This window comes from Drosophila eugracilis, unplaced genomic scaffold, assembly GCF_018153835.1.
Source record: "Drosophila eugracilis isolate 14026-0451.02 unplaced genomic scaffold, ASM1815383v1 contig_353, whole genome shotgun sequence".
NCBI lineage: Eukaryota > Metazoa > Arthropoda > Insecta > Diptera > Drosophilidae > Drosophila > Drosophila eugracilis.
The window spans coordinates 1272612-1297137 of NW_024573209.1; the positions used below are offsets into that span (position 1 = coordinate 1272612).

The window sequence follows — 24526 nt, forward strand, 5'->3', positions numbered from 1 at the left end:
TTTTCATTAATTTTAATTGGCTTTTGGCGTGGGTAAATGTCGCTCAATTACACTGTATTCAATTTTTTATTGAATTTTAAACTCGTTTAAGGGTTGAACAGATTTTACGGTTATTATGATTAGCTCAAAAATAGACTTAAAAATGTAATTTACCTGAAGGAAGAAAATATGCCTACAATTATAAAAAGGTCTTTAAAGGCTAAGAAATGTGTATTTTAGTGTTTTTGGTTTTACAAATTCCAATTTAAAACCTCAACACATTCTTCCAACAAACAAAGGTTAATCTCACTCAAAATGTCTGGACAAAGTAGGTTTGCTTTGTCTGCCATTGGAGAATGCCGCCAAAAATTTAAAAACAGTTTATTTCTTTTATCTTTTGGAAAGTCTTGTTGAACTGGGGAAGCGTTTGGATAAAGACGCGACCCATCAAAATTCAAAATTTTGTAGTGTTGCCTACAATTTAAAGGACCCTCAAAAATGATGTCCAAGTTGTATGCGATCCTGGCTCAAAGGTCAGTTCGTTCCAGCCAAAAATGCCACCTACTGAGCCAAGCTCTTTGGTTCGGCCAGCACCGGAACAGTGTCAAAATTCGTGAAAAACACTGCTGCGAAATAAAGGTGGTTCCCTCTCGCGAAGAGCATTTAAATGCACTGAAGGGAGAAGAGTTTGACGTACTGGTCATCGGAGGTGGAGCCGTAGGATGCGGCTGCGCCGTGGACTCGGCCTGTCGTGGTCTTAAGACTGCCTTAATCGAGGCAGAAGATTTTGCCAGTGGCTCCAGTTCACGATCCAGTAAATTAATTGATGGCAGCGGTTCATACCTAGGTACCGCCCTCCGGCAGAAAGACATAGAGCAGCTGTACATCATGCTGCAGATGATGAGCGAGCGAGTGACCATGCTGAAGAACGCTCCGCATTTGAATCGCATTCAGCCGATGATTATGCCCGTCTACAGTGCCCTCCAAATGCCCTTGACCTGGCTGGGATTAAAGGTATGTAGTAATTGCGTTGATGTTAGTTCGTAGTTAAACTCTATTACTAGGTGTACGACTGGATATCTGCCGCTTCAAATGTACGTGGATCGCACTTCCTCTCGAGAGAAGCCACCCTGTACGAATTTCCGCTCCTAAAAACAGAAGGCCTTCGTGGCGGAGTCGTCTACTACGATGGCCAGGTGGACGACGCCCGCATGTGTCTCGCTTTAGTTATGACCGCCGTCGCCCTTGGAGCCAATGTGGTCAACCACACCGAGGTGGTGGAGCTCATACATCAGGAAGGCTGTTGTCGAGTGGTGGGCGTTAAAGATAAAATCTCCGGCGAGCAGTTCTACATCCAGTCTAAAGCGGTGATTAACGCCACGGGCTCTAGCACTGATAGCATTAGGAAGATGGACAAAGAAGACACTGCGCCGATTCTGATGCCAACTGTGGGAACCCAAGTCTCCCTGCCCCGGTACTTTGGTTCCGGACACTACGGTCTTTTGAGCCCATCGCTGAAGAACGATGATCTAACGATTTTTATGGTGCCTTTCGAAAACCACATGGTTCTGGGCGTTCGCGAGGTCGAACTGGACGAAGTGTCCGGCCGTGGAAGTCCTACTCCAGAGCCGGATGATGTTGACTGCCTTCTGGAAGCAGCGAAGAGAAGATTGGCACCCTGTGTGGAATTGGGACGCTGTCATGTTCTAAGCGCCTGGACGGGCATAAAGCCCAGTGTAAGCTGTCCCACCGACAAGTCGGAGGAAGAGGAGGACAATCGGGGCTCCCCGATCAGCAGCTATATGATCGAGGTCAGTGCAGACGGTCTGATTACGCTGGCCGGTGGACGCTGGAGTAGTTATCGCGTAATGGCTGCCGATGCCATCGACCTGGCAATCCAATCATGTGGATTGTGTGACGATCATGTTACCTCCAGTTGGACACAGGATCTGAAACTAGATGGAGCCGATTTCTGGTGCTGCATGCTGCCGCTGGAGTTTGTGCAGGACTACGAAGTGCCCATGGACGTAGCACAACATATATCCGACTCCTATGGCTACAATGGGCATGCCTTGTTTAAACAGTCTCCAGCCGACATGAAGAAGCGACTCCATCCAAACTTCCCTTATATCGAGGCGGAAGTGCAGTATGCGGCACGGAACGAATACGCCTGTACACTGGTGGACATTATCGCAAGGCGTCTTCGCATCGCTTTCGTTGATGCGGCTGCCACGCTGCACATGTTACCCAAGATCCTCAAGATCATGGCCGAGGAAAAAGAGTGGGATGAGGACCAGCAGAATAAGCAGATGCAGGCTGCGCAGGAGTTCCTTGTGCGCCAAATGGGACTGGGTACGATAGTTCGACCCAAGGCCACCAGCAAGAACAAGCCGATAAAGAAGGCCGCCTCGGGGGGATGTTGCTGCCGGGCGGCTGCCCGAAAGGAGGCCAGGAGCTACTCCAAGTGTTGCTCTCAGCTGTTGGAATCCTTGCCCCATCGATCAATAGCCGTTCCCACTGGAATGTCGGGTAAAAAACCAGAGCTCATCACTAACACTTGGCGCAAAAAATTCAAGTGCTAGCTCATTTTTAAATAACGTTTTTTCCCTTTCAACGACGATATATTAAGTCTAGCACATTTCGTTCCGTGTGGGTCTCTTAGGACAAAAAATAAAACGATCGGAGCACACCAAGAGTAGATATTAGCATTTCTATCCTTTAAAAACTAATAAAGGCTGTTATAAATATCGTTTTATTGCCTTGTTCTTAATTAAATATTTCAAACTTGCAAGCTTGAAAGTATCTCAAAGTTTCGGCAATAGTTTTTATCCCTTTGATAAGAAAAATTTGAAATTTACATAGAAACTTATTGAATATTTTGTTAAGGCAACTGCTCTTTAAATAAAATTATCCCCCAAGTTTACAAAACGTAATATTTTATACCCTCCACATGGCTTCCTTGAGAACGTCAGAAAATTAAACAATCTCGATTCATTGGCAGCATTCAGCAGCAGTCGTTAAAGGTTTTTTGTTCTTCGATTTTTTGTTCTTTTCGTTACTTTGGAAATTTGGAACTGCTATTGATGTCGTTTGTTTTTATAAATTAGCTTTATTTCCTTGTAGAGAAGGAAAATTCAGATGCGGGGTTAGGGTGGTGATTTTGAATTATTGTTGTTTGGAACTGGGAAACCATTTCTTGTTGCTTGCCGCTCTTTGAATATGGTTATCGTTTATATATTGCTTTATTTATTGGCTGATTGGGGGCCGAAAATGTGTGTGCATGTGGGCGTTTTTATATAAGCACCACATTTTTTTCCCGCCGACGCTCGTTAGTCACGTAAATGAGTTTTTTATGGCTACATTTTTAAAGAGTATGGAAATTAAATTGAAATTAAAGGAAAATATATCTTTGATGTCCTATTTATGAAAAAGTTTTTTTATTATTTATGGTGAATGGCTGTTATGTTCGATAATTTCAACGGGATAGATGAAATCGGCATGTCCGGAATTTTGGTAGGCATATGGTTTACACGTCATTTTTGCACTTCACTTAAACACTTTCGTGGCGTCACGCTCAATGCTTTAAAGAAAAACTATTAGAAAGGTCCTACTCAGAACACTTTCACTTTTCGCCACACATTCCAACAGAAACCATTCTGCGGTCTTTTGGGCCGCATTTTTATGCTGATTAGTTGAGTTAACAATTTTCAGCACGCGAAACTATTTTGGGAATTTCAAACTTGAAACATAAATTGCATTGGCCAGACCAAGGGTCGGTCCACCACTATGTCCGACACCCAGCTCCACTCCGTTTCCACCATTTTCCAGCATTTTCCGCTGCGGCATCGAACAATTTTAATAAGTTGTGGGCCAGAAGTCTGAGGAAGTGGGTAATAGGCAAAAATGCAGGCGATGCACACGCGAGCTCATAATAATAAGAATTCCTGCCAACGAACCGGCGAAGGAACCCTTCGTCCTGATGGCGGCCTTATATGCAGCCACTTTTAACAAGCCAGTCAAGGACATTTAGCAGGCTCACAAAAAAAAACGAATGAAATAAGAAATAACGCCTTAAATACCGATGAAATAGCCAAAAAAAAGAGCATAAAAAACGGATGACGGAAGCAGTGCCATAAAATGCTGAAAATAATACGAGGCGACAAACGGAAATAACAGGAAAATAGTGTGTCATAAAATATGCTTTAGTACTTCGGGAACGAAAATCACCAGGGAGCAGAGAAAAAAATGGGAATCTGATTTCTGGCGAAAAAAATTAATGTTCGTGGAAAATACCGGGTAAATGCAAAAGTCTTGTCATAACGATATTAAAACAAAGAACAGCATTAAAATTTCAGTCAGGTGCTATAAATGCAATTCTTTTCACCATTGATTGGGTTCAAAAATCATTGGGAAGCTTAATCTTTTAAATTTGTTTAATAATTTATTACTTTAAGAAAGCATTGAAACATAACGTAGTTATTTCATTTATTTTTGGACACTTGCTTACATGGCTGCACAAATAAAATGCCAGCAGCAATGCCATTTTTTCATATTTTCACCATTGGAAAAATAGTAATTCTTGGCCAAGCCATGCATAAAATCATAATATATCTTCGCATACACGCAAACATAGTTATCTCGGCCGGAGTTGAAGTGGAAATCGGGAAGATGGTGGCCGGAAAAATGGCACTCAGCTGCAAAACATTGGACCAAACGATAAGTGACAAACATGGTAAGGCAAACAAATGTGTATTTTATACATATGCCGAATGGCTGGCGAGGGTAGCGCAAGGAGGAAGCGGCTCCCAGAGATGCACAACTGTCAGATAAGTGTGGAGAGCATTTTGCGGAGCGTCTTCTGCCCGCAGGTGACATGTTAAACGTCTTGTAAGCATTTGCATTTCCTTGCTCATAAAATAGAAGGAATAAGATGGAAATAAGAAAATTCTCCACTCTAGGAGGTGGAAGAAGTGTGTGGAAAATTTTGATGTAAAATATATGTATAAGTGGAAATAACTGAACAACCATAACAGGGCAGGGGCCAACATCCTTTATCTGCAGTTCATTCATTTTGTTGGCAGCGACTTCAAAAGGGTTGAGTTGTTGGCTTTGGCTTAAAGCATATTTGATTATGTCACAAAATATCCTTGAGCGTACTAAGTCATATATGTATATGTACGGGTATGAACGTCTGTCTGTTCGTTTGCTTTTCCAAAGATAAATTTAACAAATATGCAAATAAAACACGCCCCTTCCGAGTGGCCCAGAGGAAAATGGAAAATTGTTTTCATAAATTTTTCAAATATGCACAATTTTGTCTTTAGCCATTTTGATGCGAACAACCTTTCGGATAGGCTTAGAAAGCCAGACTCGGCTGCAGCAGCCAACATAAACTGAAATTATTTTCTCCAACGAAATTGCTTTTAATGGCAAACGGAAAACAAACACTTTTCTGTCAATTCGAAATATCAAGGTCCATTAAGTTTCAATAAAAGAAAAAAGGAATATGTGAGCACGTGTTGGCTGTAACTGTGGCGTAGATTAAGTTAAAAAGTGAGATAGAGAAAGGCTTTTAAATATTTAAAAATTCAATCGATAATCTTGAAAGCAAATTCCTCCTTTCATACTTATCTAAACAGCATCGCATCGACTGAATAACATCAGTTTGATAGCTGGTCCTAGCAGTATAATTATTATTGGAAATTACATCAATCTTTCTGCTATGAGCTCATAATTTTAATAAGCTTATATTGAAACCCTATAAATTGAGAATAATTTAATGCCCAATTAATGTAGCATTTGACTATATATATTTTAGAAAAATGAGTTCCTCTCTTGCCACAATTCTTTCGTTGAACTCTGCCAGTCCATCAGTCAATCAATCAATCAAACTAAGAAGCCCCATTAAGAGTGGCTCATTAAATTATCAAAGCACTTACCCTTTGAGGGGATTTCGGCGAGTGTGGGAGTGGCTGTCATCAACATGGTAACCGCGGCAGTGGCTATTATCGCTGAGATGGCCAACTGCCGGACATTAACCTCCGTCTGTGGGCTGTAGCGGTGGCGTGGGCGTGGCAGCCAGTGTTTCTCTGCCATGGCAATGGAAAACCTTTACCTTAGTTTCCTTCTGCAACGGGTAAATGAGAAAATGTTCAGCACTACGGAGTCAAGTTGCCAAAAATGTTCGTGGATTAGTGGGTGGACGGTGTTCACTGGGCGGCAAACGTTTTTACCTTTAATCACTTAAACGTCGTGTAATCAACAGCAGCAACAACGGCTGCAATCAACACCAACAGCGATTGAAATTGAGCGTCATCGTGATGATGATGAGGTGGCCCAATGCCGATGACGAGCCAGCTTGCCAGCACTTTACGTTGAAATCAGCCCCAAGTCAAAATCCGTACCCAAACCCATGCCCTCAATCCGGATCCGGATGCGTGGCAAAAGTTGTTGTTGCTCCTGCTGTTTACACGCGTTTTTCGTACATACATAGTTTTGGCCCCAGCCTTTTGACTTCTGACTTGCGCAAACTTTTGTTTGCTTTACTTTCAATTTTATATCCCCATACCCTACAACCCCCTCCGACGTTGAAGTTAATTCTCTGTGTGTTAATTTGAAGCGTTTTAGACTTCAGCTCAGCCGGATTAAATATCTTCAGACAGCAGGCAGACAGTAATTTGATTTGTCGGTGCAAATTCTATTTCATCTCACCATTAATTTAACTTTGGCCTTTAACTTTTTGATTGTGCAACTTAAGGAGTGGGCTAAGGAAATCCTTCAGACAAAGGAACTTTTCACCCAAAGTTTAATTAGCAGGTAAGAAAGGTAATTTTGTAAGTGAAATGGAAAATAATTTACTAGTAAACTCATAATTATTTGCAAAACTGAAATGGTTTGTTGATGATGAAGATAAATACAATTTTTAAATTAAGAAATATTGGAAATTGCCAAACGTTACTTGAAAATAATAAAATCAATTAGCAATATTTTAAGGCATTCACCATATTTTTCAGCTGCATTCGCAGACCAATCACACTCACATTTCTACTGCAACGTGAAAACTCTTTTCGTCAAAATCTCAATTTGCAACGTCAAGCTGTCAACGCTATATTCGTTGGCAAATCAAGTCTGACAAATGAAATGATTACACAAAGTAAACAGCGAACACGTAACACACAAACCACCTGTCAGAAACTTTTGTGCACCGGTTCTTTGGCCTGGTCCCTCCCAGCTTTCCTACCAACCGGAATCCGATGAAAGTTGAGGAGGAAAAAGCGGACATCACCGTACCATGGTAACATTTTACAAACGGAAAGCCAGAAAGGAGTATTATCGAAAAGCAGTGACAAAAACAATATCGCCGTCACCAAACACAAACACAAACAGCGAGCGGAGCGTTCCGAAAATGCAATGGCGATGCCAGCAAAATGGCAATGGCAACACTTCCGTTTCCGCTTCCGACGCTGCGGGCGACTTTCTCGCACAGTTGGCAAAACGTTGAGCAAACTCAAACTCAAACTCAAACTCAAAAGCAACAGCGACGAACGGAACATAACAAAGCTTGTTAGTGTTGCTGCCCCACAGCGGTGCAACAAGCGTCTCCCTGTTTCTTCCATCACCCGACAAAGGGATTGCGGATATCGCAGGATGGGGGATTTTTTTTATTTCATTTTGTAGTTTCGGTTCGTGGCATCAACCAGGACACGGAACAATGGCGACGAAAAACGTTTGAAAATTTTAAACGCTTTTAATATTAAAGCGTCCGGTATAGAGACACAAAAGCCGAAGGACTCGGCAGCATAGGACCACCAACAAAATGCAACACGGCGTGCAACACAGCAGCAACATTGCCAAAGGCATGCGGGGCATGCAAAAAGCACCAACTGCATGAAAATGCCATACAAAGCAAAAAAAAAAGAAATATGTGGAACAAGGAAGGGAATTTTCTCTGATCAAACTTTATGCTACCTCTTAAAAGGGTTCTCATCTCTCTTGTTTTTAACACACAAAAATTGGGAAAATAAAATATTTTTTTTAATCTAAAAAACTTTGATTTCTCTTTTTGGTTTTTTCTGCAAAGTTTATAGCATTCAAGACTGGAAATAAAAATAAATGCCAATCACTGTTTTCGTTTTAAATAACGTATATATATTTTTGATATCAATTTAAATAATACTTTTAAAAGTTTATTTTTAAATAAATGAAAAAATTTATACAGGATTAGATTATATTTCTCCAATCAACAAATAGCCTACTTTTTTAAAAGATCTGTTTTTGCTGGGATCAAAAGGTAATCCAGGGTACTTGTATGCTAGCCAGATTCTTCCAGGGGACTATCATACCCTATAACCCAACGCCTGGGGCACCAGGACTTCTGCATCGGCCCTTGTACCCCACTATTCCCCCTGCCTTTTGGTTAGGACTGCATTTTTGCAGAGTTCTTAGACTCTGCGGCCAGTTGCCCTCTTCGTGACGAAAATGTTTCGCTTAACTGGATTTTCAAATATTTATTGCAACAAATTATTTTGCTGGTTACATGGCGGCTCTTTGTTTGTGTCTCAACATGGCCAACATCCCATTCCCTTGGCCCTTTCTCCTCAGGCCCTCAGTTCGTAAGCGGTTTTTATGGCCATTTAGTTTGTTGCATTCCAGTAAAAGGATTTGGTGTTGGGATTTTTTGCGGTTTTTGCACAATTGCTGACAAATTAGGGTATTACAGTTGCATTCAATTTATTTCGAGTGTAAAACCCATATATTATGGTTAAATTGCTTTGTCGTGGCAAGTGGAAAGTATTTTGGTAAAAAAAAAACATAAATTAAAACTATTGTTATATAACTGGAAAATGTAGATATTATTTTTTCAAACATTTTAATAGTAAATACTGAAAGGACTACAGGCAAATTTAAAAATTATCAAACAAATAGTAAGTTTTAGGGTTAAAAATATAACAAAAGCCTAATTTGAAAATAAGATCATTAACCTTTTCTTCATTCTACCTATATTACATTTCCCTTTGTTTTTATACCATCACATAATTTTTTTTCAAAGTGCAAACAAACGTCGTACATGTCGTCAAAAGGTGGGACCAGCAGTTTACAGCCGCGGGGAAGTTTTTTGCAAAACAACAAACAATTTGGTAATTACTTCAATTTAAACACGCAAATGCGAATTCAAGAGTAATGGTAAACCGAAGTCGCCGCACGACAAATGCACAAAACTTTCACTCGCTCACAACTTTGGCGAGGTCTGCCAAAATCCGGCAAATGACAGCAGCGGCAAGACCAACGACAACGGCAAGGATAACGACAACGCACCGAGTAACATTTCGTGGGTGACACTCTCGTGGGATCGCAAGTAGCGCGTTAGATAGTTTCGTGGCGACCCTCGCTGAGCACAGACCGTCCGTTCAGTTGAAAGCCCGATTCACGACTAAACTTGCGGACGACTTCAATTGGTGGAAAAGCCCTTGCCATAATGGCCCAAACCCACGACGATGGCAATTCGTGGCTGTAGTAGCTTCGGCATTCGTCCGTCATTCGGTTTTCGAAATTCATCCTCACGGAGAATGAATGAACTTTCGTTTTCGAAGAGAATTTCACTGGAATGCGAATCGGGATGTTCCATTGCCATAAGCTAGGGCTGGCTCTCTTAAGGTTTTGACTATGTGGATGACTCTCAGCACCGCCGATAAGTCTTTGATAGAATTTCTAACAGTTGAATATTGGAGTTTTATAAATAGATTTAATGCAAGCCCATTTACTAAATATTTACCCATTGAAAGGCTGTTCCCAATGTTCAGAATTAAGATTGCAATCTTTACTGGGGAAAGTCAAAACGATTGAAAATTAATGTTAAATACTGTTGTTCTTATTAAGTTAAAAAGGACCTTTGAACCGAGACCAACTTCTGCCACAATTACTGCCGATAAGCCACTGTAGTCTGATATTTCATTCCCAAGCCTGAAACTCTCCTGCTCCATTCCATGCATAACTTTCACAGCCAAATTAACACGCATTTTCAAAAAGAACAACTGAATAAATTGGCTTATCTGGTGGAACACACTAAAATGTCGGAATACTCCTCTGGATGCCATCCCCTTGGCCGATGTCAAAAGCAGCTACCACACAACTGGAAACTGGCAACAACCGACTGCCAACCACAATAAAAAATATATTCCACATACGCAGCGTTGGCTGCTGGCATCATTTAGATAAACATAACTCGGAAACTTAAAACCAAGTCCGGGGGCAGATCGGAAAGGACGGGTCATCTGACCAATGTGAAACGCATACAGACACGCAAAGAGCCGAATTCCCGGGCAAGCAGCTTTGGCCATGAATAAAATAAGCAACAACAACAACAAGAATACCAACTGGATAAAGCCGAAAAGTAAAATAACTAATATGCTATTGTCCCAGAGCTCTCAAAATTTTCAAGTGGTTAAACTGGTTAGAGCTAAAGCTGAACCAAATAGCTTTATCAGAAGCTGCCACAAATTCCCCTTGACCATCACTATAAACAGGAACATTAACAAAAGTAGGGAGTGTTGCGAATAGCATTGGTTCTTTTGGCCAACTGGGAAGATGGTAAAGGATAAGCCGATGATGACGAAGACGACCTGTAAAGTTGACAAAAGGCGTACCTCGATGCATTAGTTAAATTTTGAGTGCCAGTAGATAGGATTTTCCTTAGAAAGTATTTGATATTATATTATATGTCATAATTTCGTGAGCATGAGTTTTCAAACAACTATTTAAGGAAAGAAATTTAAAACTAAGACAGAACAGCTTCTGCTACTGAGTTAATGGCTTTCACTGCCTGAATACTGCCTTGAAATCCTTTCCAATCTTCTTTCCCTGGTAGTCGGTTATTGCCCCTTAGGGATCAGCATTTAGCTGAAATCCAAGAGCATTTTCTGCTTTCTGCTGGTGTCATGCTGGAAACGACACCCAAAAGTGTGGGCATTAAACGAAAGTTTCTCTTTTTTGCTCCTGATGCAATTGCAGTAAATTGCCAGCACAAAAAGCGGAGAAGTTGGTTGAGGAAACAAAACCCTTCCCAATGGCGCACTGAATGGCTTTTTGGGACCATCTAGGGGCAATTGATTCCTACGGGCGACTGCATGGGCGTGGCATGCTACTACTTAAAGCGCATTAGCAACAATCAGTCGAAGGAAAAACAAGTTGATTGCATTGAGTGCGAAAATTGCTACTGAAAATTGAAGTGATCGGCAAATATAGCCAAATGACAAAAGGATTTTCGTGGACGTTAAAGTCCTTTTTTAATAAAAATTGATATCTCTTGTAATTCAGTATGTAAATGTCTTCAACACTCATATAACAACTTCTTCTTTAATCAAACTCTTAATAACAACAGAAGTTCTCAATTCCGCCAATAAACACCTTTCCAAACATAAATGTATGTCCAGGACATCCAAAAGAAACAAATATTACTTGCAACTAATAAATTTTACACCTTTACCACTGAAAAACTCTTCAACTCAAATAAAAATATTCTGTGTGGTCGTTAATCAAATTAATGAGTACTTAATAAATGCCATTAAGTTTTTATTACATTTCCACCGCAAAGAAAATAAAATTAATGGTGCCGAGTCTGGTCCACAGATAGGTACATAAATTGAATAAATCGCTTAGCAAATTTCAGACAATTCAGGTGATATATATTTCAATTGGCCACAAGTGGATACAGACTGCGTGAATGTGTGTATGTGTATGATTGTTTTGATAAATTCGAAGACTATTATTACATTCTTAAAAGTGTAATTTAAGTATGCCATAGTATCAAATTCTTAGTCCCATTCATTAAGTCCCTTTGCTTACTTTTCATGGCTCTCAATCCAGGCCAACTACCTGTAAATCGGTCATATGGCGCTATTGAAACCTTTGCCAATCTCCGCTAATCAAAGCTACCCAATATTGCCTCCCACAGCGGCGAATCAATTCGCGCTGGTAGAAGCATCCTGGGAAAGAAGAATCCCACCAAATAGCTTTTCCATGGCGATTTTCTGGGCTCCAAACGGCGAGTTATGGCCGCTATTTCCGTTTGGTTTTCACAACTCAACGCGCCGACTTCCTCGCTTTGCCTTTTTGCACCTCCAGGTGGTCCGAGGTCCAAAACGACTGGGCCAAATCGGTTAGCGCAGCTTCCAGCGGGTTTCAATTTTATCGCCGCCAATTTACTGCTGTGTGCTGCCTTTTTCTGTTGGTGTTTTTCGTGTTGTACCACTGGCCCTTTCACATTTTTAGCCTTGGCAAAGAAAGCAGTTGCTGTTGCACATTTTCCTTGCCACATTTTCCATTGTGCTTGCCCAGTGATTTACTTTCGGGTGATTAGTGTTTTGCTATCAGGCTATATATCCACTGTGCAGGTATCGATTTACTCCCATCTGTTGATACGAGTTCCATTGCCTTGTGAGTTACAGGAACATAAACCAAGAGTCCTTCAACAAAGGCAGAAAACTACAGTCACAAGCGTGTAGTAACTGTTGACAGTAATAATAATATTCAGGAAGTCTGAACTTAGTCTCTATATTTACAGTAACTATTGCCCTCCTAAAACCAATATTAAATCAATGTTGGGCATCTACTATAGAAATGTTTTGAATAAAACTCGACCATTAAAAGCAAATGATCTTATGCCTACTTTGCTCCTAAAAATTATAATAATAAGAGTGCGACAACAAGTTAGAAGATGTCATTTTAAAGGAAAAAGAGGCGATGAAGGTATGTAGACAGGGGGACGACGTTTCATGCTTCAAAACAGAGTCATTACAGTGGAAAAAAAGTTAGCATAACATAAATCTAACAAATGATGCAATTTCAATTCATTTTTCATTATTTATTATAATAGAATAATTTACCAATAAATTTAAGTCTCTATATTCTTCCTATAAAGTCTGACTTTGATTGTTTAAACTTCATTAAATACAATTAGGGCCCACTGTAACACACAGTCAAGTGCAACAACAAATGCATAAATTAAACCCAGTTGGGCTTCAGTTCAAGTTTTGCTACAACTACAAGTGCGTATGGACGAGGGTGTCAGTATACGAGTATGTGAGTGTGCGAGCGTGCATGTGGACCATTATCGATACCGAAGGACATTATCAGCACACATGCACCAGCAGACAAAAGGGGAAGTTCGACGGAGGAAGAAGGCATCGGCATGGGCATGCATAAAACATGTTTTGGTCGGTTGGCTGCAAATTGAATCAATAATATCCAATCATGGGTTAACAATGCGAATTGATTTCTAGCAGCCATGCAGGAGCTACCTCCATCCTCTACCGTCTTGGTCGACATCATCGCCTTTACCGAAACCTCCGGCTCTTGGCCTAAAGGAGCGGCGCTTCCAGGAAGAGAGCGACGCCTGCACATATGCAAACATGACAGCACCAAATACAAGATAAGGCAACAACAAGGCAGCTTTCTCTGAGCCTTCGGTTCTCTTCCCCAAACGTAGGTGGACCCATGTAAATATTAATTAAGTTTTGGCTTTTGTTGCATTAGGCTTCGGTTTTTGCAGCAGACCAGCCAGCAGCAAGTTAAAGGCTCCCAGGTCCCAGGTGCCGGCGTCTATCATTGTATTAGCTTCAGTATTAGGTGGTTAGTTAGTTTGTCCTTTGTACTGACGACTTGGCTTAATCAAGTTAGCCGTACATGCCCTTTGTGTTTACCAGGCCATTTAATTAGTTCAAGGAGTCGTGTTTGATTTGACACTAATTCGGTGTATACTTCGTTGAGAACTCGTACACATTCAATGGACAATATTTGCAAAGATGAGAAAGCGACGGCAAAGCCAGACTTGGCTAAGAAATAAGGTTCTTGCAGCCCATTAATTTTCATTTGATCTGAGATCTCGTTTTCAATTGCGAGCTAAAATCGTAATAGTCTCGAAAATTTATCTCAGCTGGGAAATTAAATTTTGTACAATTTGTAAAAGTTTTCCAAATGGTGTCGCCAACTGCCGCGAACCGAGCTCAAGCAAACTTTTACCATTTCCATTATAAGTTTTACTTGATACACCCACCACAAACCAACCGCCCACCCGAAGGAGCAACCTCAATCCCAGCTTATGCGTTTATTTAATTTCGCTTGAGCATTACGCATACGCCAGGATGTTCACTTGGCTCTTATAATTGCCGCGTAATTGCCGAGAAGAATAACTGTCAGCTCCAACGACAACTTTAAACTCTTAAGTGACTCTACAATTGAAAATATCTGATGATTATAAAAATAATGCTTTTTTTATTAGTTTTAGAAACCTTTATAAGGCTTAAAACATTAAAACTATCAGAAGGTTAATTTAAGGAAATGGTTGAATTAATTAATTATGCAGGTACATACTATACTATTTATGGCCTCCTCTATTTAAATTTTACCATAGCATATCATTTTATTCGAAATTACACAAAGCAATGTTATCTGACTTTAATCCGTACGTACGACTAACTCGTGTTGATCGTGTAATTTTAGACATTAAGGGCGTTAAAGGCTACGTTTCCAAAACAAATCGGTGGGAAACGAATAGCCAGTGTGTCGTATTTCCAAAAATGAATTTAGATGAGGAAGATATGGGTTTGACTTAGATAACCAGTGGCCCCATCTCATCAACGCCGTCTACGAAGATCATGACCAGTCCTAGTGTAGGCCGAAGATTCTCTGGCATGTGTGTATTATCGCCGGCTAGCACAACCACACACGGTTTACCAGTGGCCAGAGGCGGCACTAGACGTGTTACATACTGACTCATTTGATGTTGATTTTCCCGGCGGACTTCCAGAGTCTTCAGGCCCTCGGGCCAACGGTCCTCGTGGCAGCGGTCCACCATCATGTTGAGCATGTACATCGGACAGCCACTGGATCGTAGGACGTCGCGTACCATCAGATGCATGGGAGTGTCCGGTGTGGAGATCAAGCTGCCCCAAGTATGAACAGAGGCTATGGACAGACCATTGCCCCATTGCATTAGAGAGAAGCGGTCTAGCCGCTCACCAATGTTGCGCAACACCGGATTTGTCGATCGAAGCGCTTCGATATAGTACTGTAAAAGCTCCAATTCTCGACGCTGACTCAGGTTATTGGTCTCCTGACTGACTTGTTTCTCCTTGAGATCGGAAACCTCCTTAACCAGTTTCTCGACCAATTCGCGCAGCTCGAAGACACAGTTGTGGTTCACCATTTCATCTTTCGGAACCTTTAATGGGAAAGATTTATTAATCAAAAAATCAGAGAGCTGGAAATATGATCGATTTGATATGATTACGGACGATATTGCTTTACCTTCATACCGCATCCCTTGTTGCACTGGACGACCACCTTGGGATTATGTTCACAGGTTGCTACGTGGGTCCGGAAGTCCTCAAGGGCCAGCAATTGGGCACAGCCGTTTTGAGAGAAGGAGCATTTGATCTTTAGTCTTGCAAGCATGTTTCGCATAAGACGCGAAACGGGCACCAGGTGGGTGTACAGAAGGACGGATCGGTCTACCGGGCAAATCTGTTTTTGCAACATCCACTTATCGATGCAAGCTCGACAATAGGCATGTTCACACTCCGACGATTGGACCGGTTCCTCTAGAACGTCCGTACAAATCGGACAGATAAGCTCCTCATCCACATTACCCACAATGTTGTTTAGATCAAAGCCCATGTTCAAAGGTTTGATTTCGATACCGAGGTAGGTGTAGCTGACGATTCTAAATTGTTAGTTTGAAGTTTTATTGATCGATCCCTTACCAATAAGTTTGCTATATACTTAGATACTTTCCAAAATGCTTGATTTTTATAATTTTCCAAACAAAATGTGCTATTTACCTGAAGTCTAGAAAGTGTCAGGTTTGACATTTGATTCGAAGCTACTATGACTTTTAGGTGTTATTTTGTATCACTTTTTTATGGCTTTTATCAATACTTACCTGGGGTTATTCAATTTCTGCAATTTTTTAAGACTTTCTGTTTTTGTTTAACCAAAAAATATAGGGCTCATCTGTTATGCAAACAGCTTTCGTTGAGCCCTCTGCAATTTAGGACACTTCAATTTCAATTCAAGCGCAACTGAAACCAACTAAACAACAAACAGAAAACAGGGAGCCAACCATTCATTTTCGCCCAGTTGGGTGGGTCTAAGGGTCTGAGGAATCGGTTTTCTTGAAGCACTTGCATATAGTGCGGTCGTAAAAACCCTTTGCATATTTATAGTCCCAACTGCTACGGAAGTTATGCAAATTGGAAAACTTATGGTACGACAACCCAAGATGATGCCGACCAAATCAACATTCGGCGCCCACGTTCTTGCTCGCTTTGGTCAGAACGAAAGCCAAGTGCTGAATTTTATTTATAAAGTGAAATTTTAACAAATTAACAGCAAATGCTGGGACATGGGCAAACAAATAAACTTTCCATCTTCTTCAGCTCGACAATGGCCGAATTTCGAACAAACACTCGTCAGACGGCACGGCACACACAGTCATGATTGTGACAACATATTGCCATGTCAAAATATTTACACTATATCAACTGCTCCTATGCAAACCCTGGATGCAAACTGGAATATGTGTATGTACGAGTACGTATAGAGAGGACAATGTGTATGACTGGGTGGATATTCGGTTTTAAATTTCATTTGGCTGCGCCATCCGCCTGGATATTAAATTTCATGTTTTTCCTTAGAGTGGCATTTGCTTTTGTCTGGCTTTTTGCATTTCGTGTGACAATTCTACTGCATCGAAGGCTCATCGCTGGATTGCAATTTTAGTTTACTATGCATTGCTGTTACCCAAAAACCCAACTGAACTTCTCGTTGCTTATCTCCAAATTCAACTGTCAGTCGGAGCTAGCTTTTCTGTATTCTCTAAATTCTCATTTTAGCATATTCAGTTTTCGGTATTTCATAATTTCCCTTTATACTTTTTCATTTTCCTCCAAACACTCAATTACCCCGATGTACTTTGATGTATCAAATAAATCACAATTGATTATTGCATTTCTCTAACCATCTGGTGTGAAATATGTATTTGAATAAATCGTGTTATAATCAAAATTTATTTAATTTATGTGTTTCGTTTATCAATCTATGGCCTTTGTGAAAATCAATGCCTATATTTCAAATTTCTGAGCTGATGAAGCGCACTAGAAAATAATCAACAATTTTCATTTGACTTGGCTCAGATAAAAACAAACCAGCAGAGAGACATTCAACCACACACAAAACGAACCACTCAAGCAGGCTAATTTAATAAGTTAAACACAACATGGATAAGGGCCAACATACACAAATACACAAGAAAATGTTTTGCCAACAAATCTGACTGAATTTATGCATTTATGAGAGTAAACTTATATGATAGCATAAAAATGGTATATATTCTATAAATATTTGTTGCATTTTCCTATTGATTATATTTTTTTCTTACTTTCTTTCTCCTAGTGTATTTATGTACGATAACCATCTAATAAGGTTAGCAACGTGTAAACAGTCATTATGTGAGTGCGTCTGTTTTGGTATGTAACGAGCCACAAATGCTTGCCACACAATGTTTATTTGCATTTATATTTGCTGTTTTTCCGCCATTGTCATTTCATTGCAACTGAAGTACGTGCCACATTGTCGTCAGCTTCGTAGTACCACATTCTCTTAGAAACCAATCCTTAATGATGTTTAAGAAGAAGCTCCGGACTAAGGCTTAGAAACCTGATCTGAGGTTTAAAGATTCTTACATTTTAACTAATGCTTGAAAAATCTTTAGTTAAATTATGGCAGGCATGCAACATGGCTAACTTTTGTTAAGTTTCTTTTTAACTTTTTGCACTGACACAAGGATTCATTTCGTAAAGCAATAAGCAAATTGTCATTCGTGTTCGGACCGCCAAAAAGATACAAAAAATTACCATGAATTACTGTAATTCAGCTTGTCCAAGAATGGCTGCTGCTCGGGCCCTAAGCCATGTCCATTACATGGAAATGGAACATGTCACAGGACATCGTCACCGGGATGAGAGAGCCGGGAGCCGTGTGTGTTGGTACGATCTCTTGGTCCTGCGATGGTCAAGCGGTCACGTTCGCATTGTACGACCGGAACGTGCAATTTTTCTTATGGATGCGAGAAGCATTTTCCGGGGGAGAGAGGAAACGCAATAAGCACAAGTTTTATGCAATAAAATTAGCCCACAATCTACACGAGCAGGACACGCAGGATGCTTCAGTGGCTGATAAGATAATTTTATTTGGATGTTATTGCATAAAGTCATGTGAGCAGCGGAAATGAGTTGAACTAAAGTAAAGCGACTACGTGCCGCTGAGTTAAGGATTGGAGAGGAAGGTAGGGGCAGCTGTGACTTCGCCCTCTGAAGCATTGAAAATTTGGTTCAAAGCAGTTAAACATCATTTACGGCTCCTTAAAAATATTATACAAACAGAGAAAACTTTTGCTATTATTAATTAACTTAACTTAATTTAAAAGAAATAGAATAGTTCTTGATTTTGCTTTTGACCTTCCTGGATCATTTTATGAATGACCTGATGGGCCTATTTTCCTAACGCAATCGCAGTCTTAGCCAAATCTCATCGCCTTCATCATCATCATAGCAGCTCTCAGGGCACAAATTAGGCAAAAAGTACGAATTCTGGCTCTGGCTTCATTGTCCGCTCAAGCGGTACTAAATCGTATGCCAATGGCAATGGCCTTTTTCACTTTTCAAGCCGTCTCTGTCAGTAAGCCACGAATTTACTCCGAGCTTGACTAAGGCGACTAAAGGTCATTATTGCGAAAGAGCATCAATGGTTCGCCTTGGGTGAAGCAATCATAAAGCTTCATAAATGTTTGCTGCGAACGTTTTGCTGAAATTTAACAACTGACCGCGCACAAAAACATATTTTTTTCTCTTTGCCACACCCGAGGCGACAACAAAAAGCCAGAAAACGATGGAGCCACAAAATCGAGAATGCCAGGCGAGGGAACGGCCTCAAGTGCCGCAAGAGCACTTAATACTAATTAGCTTTGCGCCTACGCCGTGACCTACGACCTGCGATCCAGCCAACGGAATTTCCGGAAACGGAACCGAGTCTGGGGACCAGATTGAGAGAGTGTGAGAAAGGGGAGGGTGACCGGCATTCTGGCAATCTGTGCCGCGCTTAAGTGGCCGCAACACGCAGAAACACGGTAATTCTGGGGCGGGGGTGGGTTAACAGCCTGGGGGCGTCATTTTTATGAGCTAATTAAGTTGTTAGACTTGATGAAAAACTCATTTCGTCGCAGGTCCATATCTAATTTGCATTAATTACGAGCTGGCGACAACAAAACACAATAAACGAGGAACAAATTATTTGAGCAATCTTTTGGACTTATTTTTAGGTATTTGTCCAAAACTCAAATGTCTTTACCCGACCTCCTATTTTTCACTGGCCATTTAATTGGCAGGCAATTTGCCTTTATTGGCAACTGCAAAAATAAATAATGACAATTGGAACGACCAACTTTTTGGCCGGAATCTTGCATTGGACTTTGCGTGCAACACTTGCAACACTTTGAGTCGTTTGTAGCCGCCCTGCCAAGTTCAAATTTGCACATAGTTTATAATTTTCTTAACAACTTCGCTGGTTCCAGCCAATTGAAATGAGAGTACACAACTTTTTAATGGCCAACGGCTCGAGGAACTTGGCCAGGACACTCCCTAGTTGGCTTGCCCAAAAACTTTTCGAATTATAAGCGAATGGCTAAGCGCCTTGTCGAGGAATGTCTGCGACATTAATTCTTAGCCCTTTTTGTCAAGGTCGTTGCGGCCTGACTTTTGAGTTAATCGAAAAAGTTTTTGATTTCAAAAGAACTGAATTCTCAATAAGTAGTTTGATATAAATATTATGTGGTTAACTTGAAAGTTTTAAGTCGTAAGTTTTTGAAATCTGTATTGTCATGGAATTCTTTTTAGCAAAGTTTAAATACTATATATAAATTTCACTCTATCCAGCACTTGACAAAGCTAGCAAACCACATTTAAATTGTTCCTAAAATCAAATATATTTATATTATTTTTCCAAAACCAGTGCTAAATTCGATTTAATGGACTTCTAAGCCCCAAAAGCCTACTCCATTAAAATACATCCATCCCAAATCAGACTTAATTTTCCTATGACTAAATATCACCACAAAAAAATCAAATCCGGCGGAATTAAGTGCTCCCTGGGGCCCAATCAGCAGGAGCTCGCCAACTGTTGGACATTTTGATGTATAGTCGTCAAAATTGCGGCCTTTCCCCAAACCGACGACACAGCAAGTCATCACAATAAATGCCAATTTATTTTCGCTCTTTTTTCAAAAAAAAAAAAAAACAAGAAAGGAAATTCCAATTGAGGTTTTTGGTTGAGTTTCGGCAGGCAAATCGAACAATGATTAATCATTGCTCGGACGACATAATTATTTCGTCGGCAAACTGGGCGATTGAGTTTGAACGTTGGCCGCTAATAAAATCGTTGACAGAAAAGAAATTCTCTATTGGCCATAATGATTATGTAATGAATATGTTGGTGGAAAAGTTTGGCGGGCAAAAACTTTTCAAGGATGGGCGAACGAACAAAAAGTGTTACCTTATTGGACGCTGGGTGTCGCCGTCGTGATAAATTATGTTAATAACGTTGAGTAGGAGGCAACTTGGCTGAAAGTTGAAAGCTACAAAAGTTTCCTCGCTCATCCCTTGTCAAGAATCAGGCCACGTTCCACTGCCGCACTTATTATGTTGCTGCCCCTCGCAATATTCGACCGTTTTTCGACCATAATATTGTGTGCATATCATATTGAGTGGGTCGTCCTAAGTAGTTGGCCCCACCGCCCTTCTCTCCAGACCACCTTACTTTATTAATTCACTTAGCAAAGTGTAATCCTATCACGTCAATAAGATTATGGTTTCCAGAATCTTTAATATTTTTCCTCTCGCCAGCAGAGCACAGCCAACAAGCACTTGTTGTTGCTGTTTATGGAAATCAGAACCCTCGACTTGGCTTTGGCTTTCTCAGTTGGCAGTTGGCGTCATGCATAACAATGACTTACTCCTGCTTACTTTCTGCCAACGAGTCCTGACGTTCGTCGTCCTTATCGACGAACCACCAAGTTGTCTTGGCTTTTTAATATGTGGCAACGTTTATTCTTATTTAACTAGATTGTGTTGTGGGCGTTATTGTTAGCACTTTGGATATTCGTGTTTGCTTTTATGATTATTAAAATGTTACATATCTTTGCTTTTCTCGATAGTTGCTGGGCACTGGTTTGTGCTGAAGTCTGTCAACAGAGACGGATGTGGTAAATCTGTTTCAGCTTTTAAAGGGGAAAACTTTAGAAAAACGTTACGAAAGCAAAGAACTTTTTATCATATAAAAATTTAATATTACTACTAAAGATACAAAGACAAAATGCAATAATCAATGATGTTGTTGTACTTATATAATTGCTTAAACTTCAGATATTTGTCATCTATCTGTTTATCAAACTCCAAACTTACAGACAAAAGGCAATCTGAAGCAATCTGCTGGACAAAGGTAAACATGTACTTATTTTGATGGAGGAAACATAATCACAACGAAGATCTGCCGAGATGTTGTCGCAACAAATTGTTGGCCTTCCGCTGGCTCCTTTAAGACAAACTCCTTATCAGAGAAACGTTAAGACAACAATACCAGTACATGGAGGAGAAACCAAAAGCAATTACGCAGCCTTGTTGACCAGAAACGACTAGAAAAACACAAAAGCAGCCATCGAGGAGATAGGATGTGGCAGGACTTGGGTGCACGCAGGGTGCACAGAAAGCAAAAACATGTACATGTCCGGTGCAATAAACATTCATTACGAATGGGCCAAAGTGCCACAAACAGAGAAGGATACGGACACCATGTCCGGGCATGGGGGCGAAAGACCTTAGTTCTTCTTATGGCCCAGCTGCCATTCGCAAGCAGACGGCCGGGAAATCAAAGGAGGACTTACACTCACTCACACACACACCAAAGCACTTCCTGGCCAAGTTGAGTCCTGTAAGAAAAGGACATGTTTCAGAGAAATACGTTACGCCGGAATTGAACAATAAAATAAATGATATTTGCCCAAGTAGCTGGGCTTCGTTTTTAAATTCAATAAAATTTTATGAAAATGCTGCGATTAAGTTGTATATGCTCCTGGCACATATGTGCCAAAGGATCAGGAGCGAGTCTGGGCTGCGAAAATAAAAAGGGTCAAGGCTTCTTGGTATGGGTTTGACTTTTATGACAACGGTCTGAGATCGGAGCGAAAACTATATAATCAGCGCCTGGAGTGCAACAGCTGCTGCAACAATCGGAGAAAAACGGCAGCAATTTTTCCTTTCACCCTTCGTTTAAGCCACCCCAAAAAAAAAAAAAAAAAACAAAATGGGAAAAACTCAACCATGGAACAAAACTTGATGGAGAAATTGCTGCTCATTTAAATTCGCACAATACAAAAACGTGAAAGGGAAAACAAATAAATTTGGACCATAAATTTCACTTGTTTATAATTGGCAGCTTGGTTCGCTCGCGCATTCCATTTTAATTTGCCATTTGAACGAAATTTTGATTCATTTACGTTCCAAAGGAGAAATTAATGAAAAGTGCTGTAGGGAAGGGTATCACGTACAGCAATGTTATTAGAGTACTTAAACTATTCAATTTTAAAGATGGACTAAGTACTAAGTTTAAAATATAAATTTCATAAATATACAATCCATCATTCCCTCGTTTAATCATTTTAAATTCAAGAAAAATTTCTGTTGTCGATATTATATTTCCGAATTACATTTCTTCTTGTGCTCGCTCAACTGTTCGCTTTCTTTGTTTGGAATTTTAATTAAAAATGTTTTTATTTATCGTATTTATTTGTGTTTCTTCACTTCGCTTCGAATTGCGATGCCACACATTTTTTTGTTTCATCCTTTTTTAGCCGCGTGTGACAAATGCGTGGCCATAACTTTCTGGGCTGGCAGCCGTGGCGTGTGTGACATTTATTACAACATTTTAAAGGTGCTGCCTTCGGGCATTGCTAATAAATTAGCTCGCAATTCAAGAGCTGCGCAAATTGGCGGGGCCACACAAGCACACACATATGTGGGTGAAAGGATTCGGGTGATGTCAAATAAATCATATATTTCAAATTAAAAGTCGTATAGCTTTGGGTTATTTATGAAATTTACCACAACGCAAAGGCAATTAAATTAAATTCTCGTTTCTAATTGTCAGAGAAATAAAGAAATATATTTTAATTGCATAACTGATTTACTGTTAACATATGAATATTAATTTATTATTTAATTGGCCTTATAAAATATAGTCCAACCGCTGACTTGCCCTACAGGCATGGTGCCTTTAAGTTAGGGAATCGTTAAAATTAAAGCATATGCAATTAGAATACCAACCTATGCGAGCCATAAACATTATTCACACACAGGCAGCGGTATCCTTACAGTCGGAGTTTCATCAGTTTCCGGCAGAGTGCGAGTGCAAATGAAGCTCGCGCGGCTCACTTAAAATACCTCACAGCGTAAATTACGCGTATAAAATGAACATTAGATTCATATTTTTATACCTCAGTCTGGATGTGCGTGGGTAGGGGAATTACACTCCTTCTAACACACACACATTCGCCACCACACACAAGAGGGCATAAATAAAAGCCAGAAACTCCATACACACACATCCTTCCCGTGAATGCCAACAACAGAGTCGCAAAAAAGGTTTTTTGCCAAATAACCTGCAGCTATTTCAAACACAAACAGACTCTTACTCACACTCTCACAGAGCCACACACATATATGCCTATGTGTGTACTTATTTCCATTACAAATGAGCTTATTATGCGCTCAAGTCACAAAGTCATTGCGACTTAAAAGGATTTGCATGTGATTAGCAGTACGAAATGTAAACAAAACTCGAGTGCCAAAAGACAAAAACAACGCGAGGAGTTTTATATAAGAAGTTAAGAAATACTGATACCCAGTACTATTTAAAGGGCAGAACTATAGAATAGTATTATTTTAAGATCAAACTACAATATATCACAAAACTTAAAGAAACAATATATGGAAAATAAAGTAATAAAATTTATATACATTGAAAGATTGAATTTTTATTTATTATGCAGATATATGCACAATTTATAATAATTAATATACAAATTATATAATAAGCTTATAACCTAATATACTCCCAAGATACAGGGTATGCAGGGCAAAAGCCAAGACGATTTGTAAGCACTTGCCAAGTACATGTTACACGTGTGTCTGGAATGAAACGTATGCATGTATTGCGTATTTGGGAAATGGCCGGAAGCAGAAAAGAGAGCCGCATAAAAACAATGAACACATCATAATCATAATTTTTGTGGCCTAATTTCAGGGGCCAGTGAATTAGAGTCAAAATGTGTTGGGTATCGTGTGTAGGCTCTTTATTTTTCAATGCATTAAATGGCTAACAGAGGGTTTCCCCACCTTGGCTCGTAATTTACGAGAAGTCTCTCAAATTCGATGACATTGGATGC

At 40.1% G+C, this 24526-nt stretch overlaps 2 protein-coding genes across 2 annotated transcripts; one reads left to right on the plus strand and one right to left on the minus strand.

Annotated features, from left to right (window-relative positions):
- Positions 1-318: 318 nt before the first annotated feature.
- Positions 319-2732, plus strand: LOC108105835 (probable glycerol-3-phosphate dehydrogenase, mitochondrial). Its single transcript, XM_017212582.2, has 2 exons — positions 319-993; positions 1044-2732. Exons 1-2 carry the CDS (start codon positions 478-480, stop codon positions 2559-2561), a joined length of 2034 nt encoding a protein of 677 aa, XP_017068071.2. The 5' UTR covers positions 319-477; the 3' UTR covers positions 2562-2732.
- Positions 2733-14369: 11637 nt separating this feature from the next.
- Positions 14370-15814, minus strand: LOC108105756 (E3 ubiquitin-protein ligase NRDP1). Its single transcript, XM_017212475.2, has 3 exons — positions 15738-15814; positions 15283-15688; positions 14370-15196 (listed from the first exon to the last, which is right to left on the minus strand). Exons 2-3 carry the CDS (start codon positions 15649-15651, stop codon positions 14585-14587), a joined length of 981 nt encoding a protein of 326 aa, XP_017067964.1. The 5' UTR covers positions 15652-15688; positions 15738-15814; the 3' UTR covers positions 14370-14584.
- Between the last annotated feature and the right edge of the window lie 8712 nt (positions 15815-24526).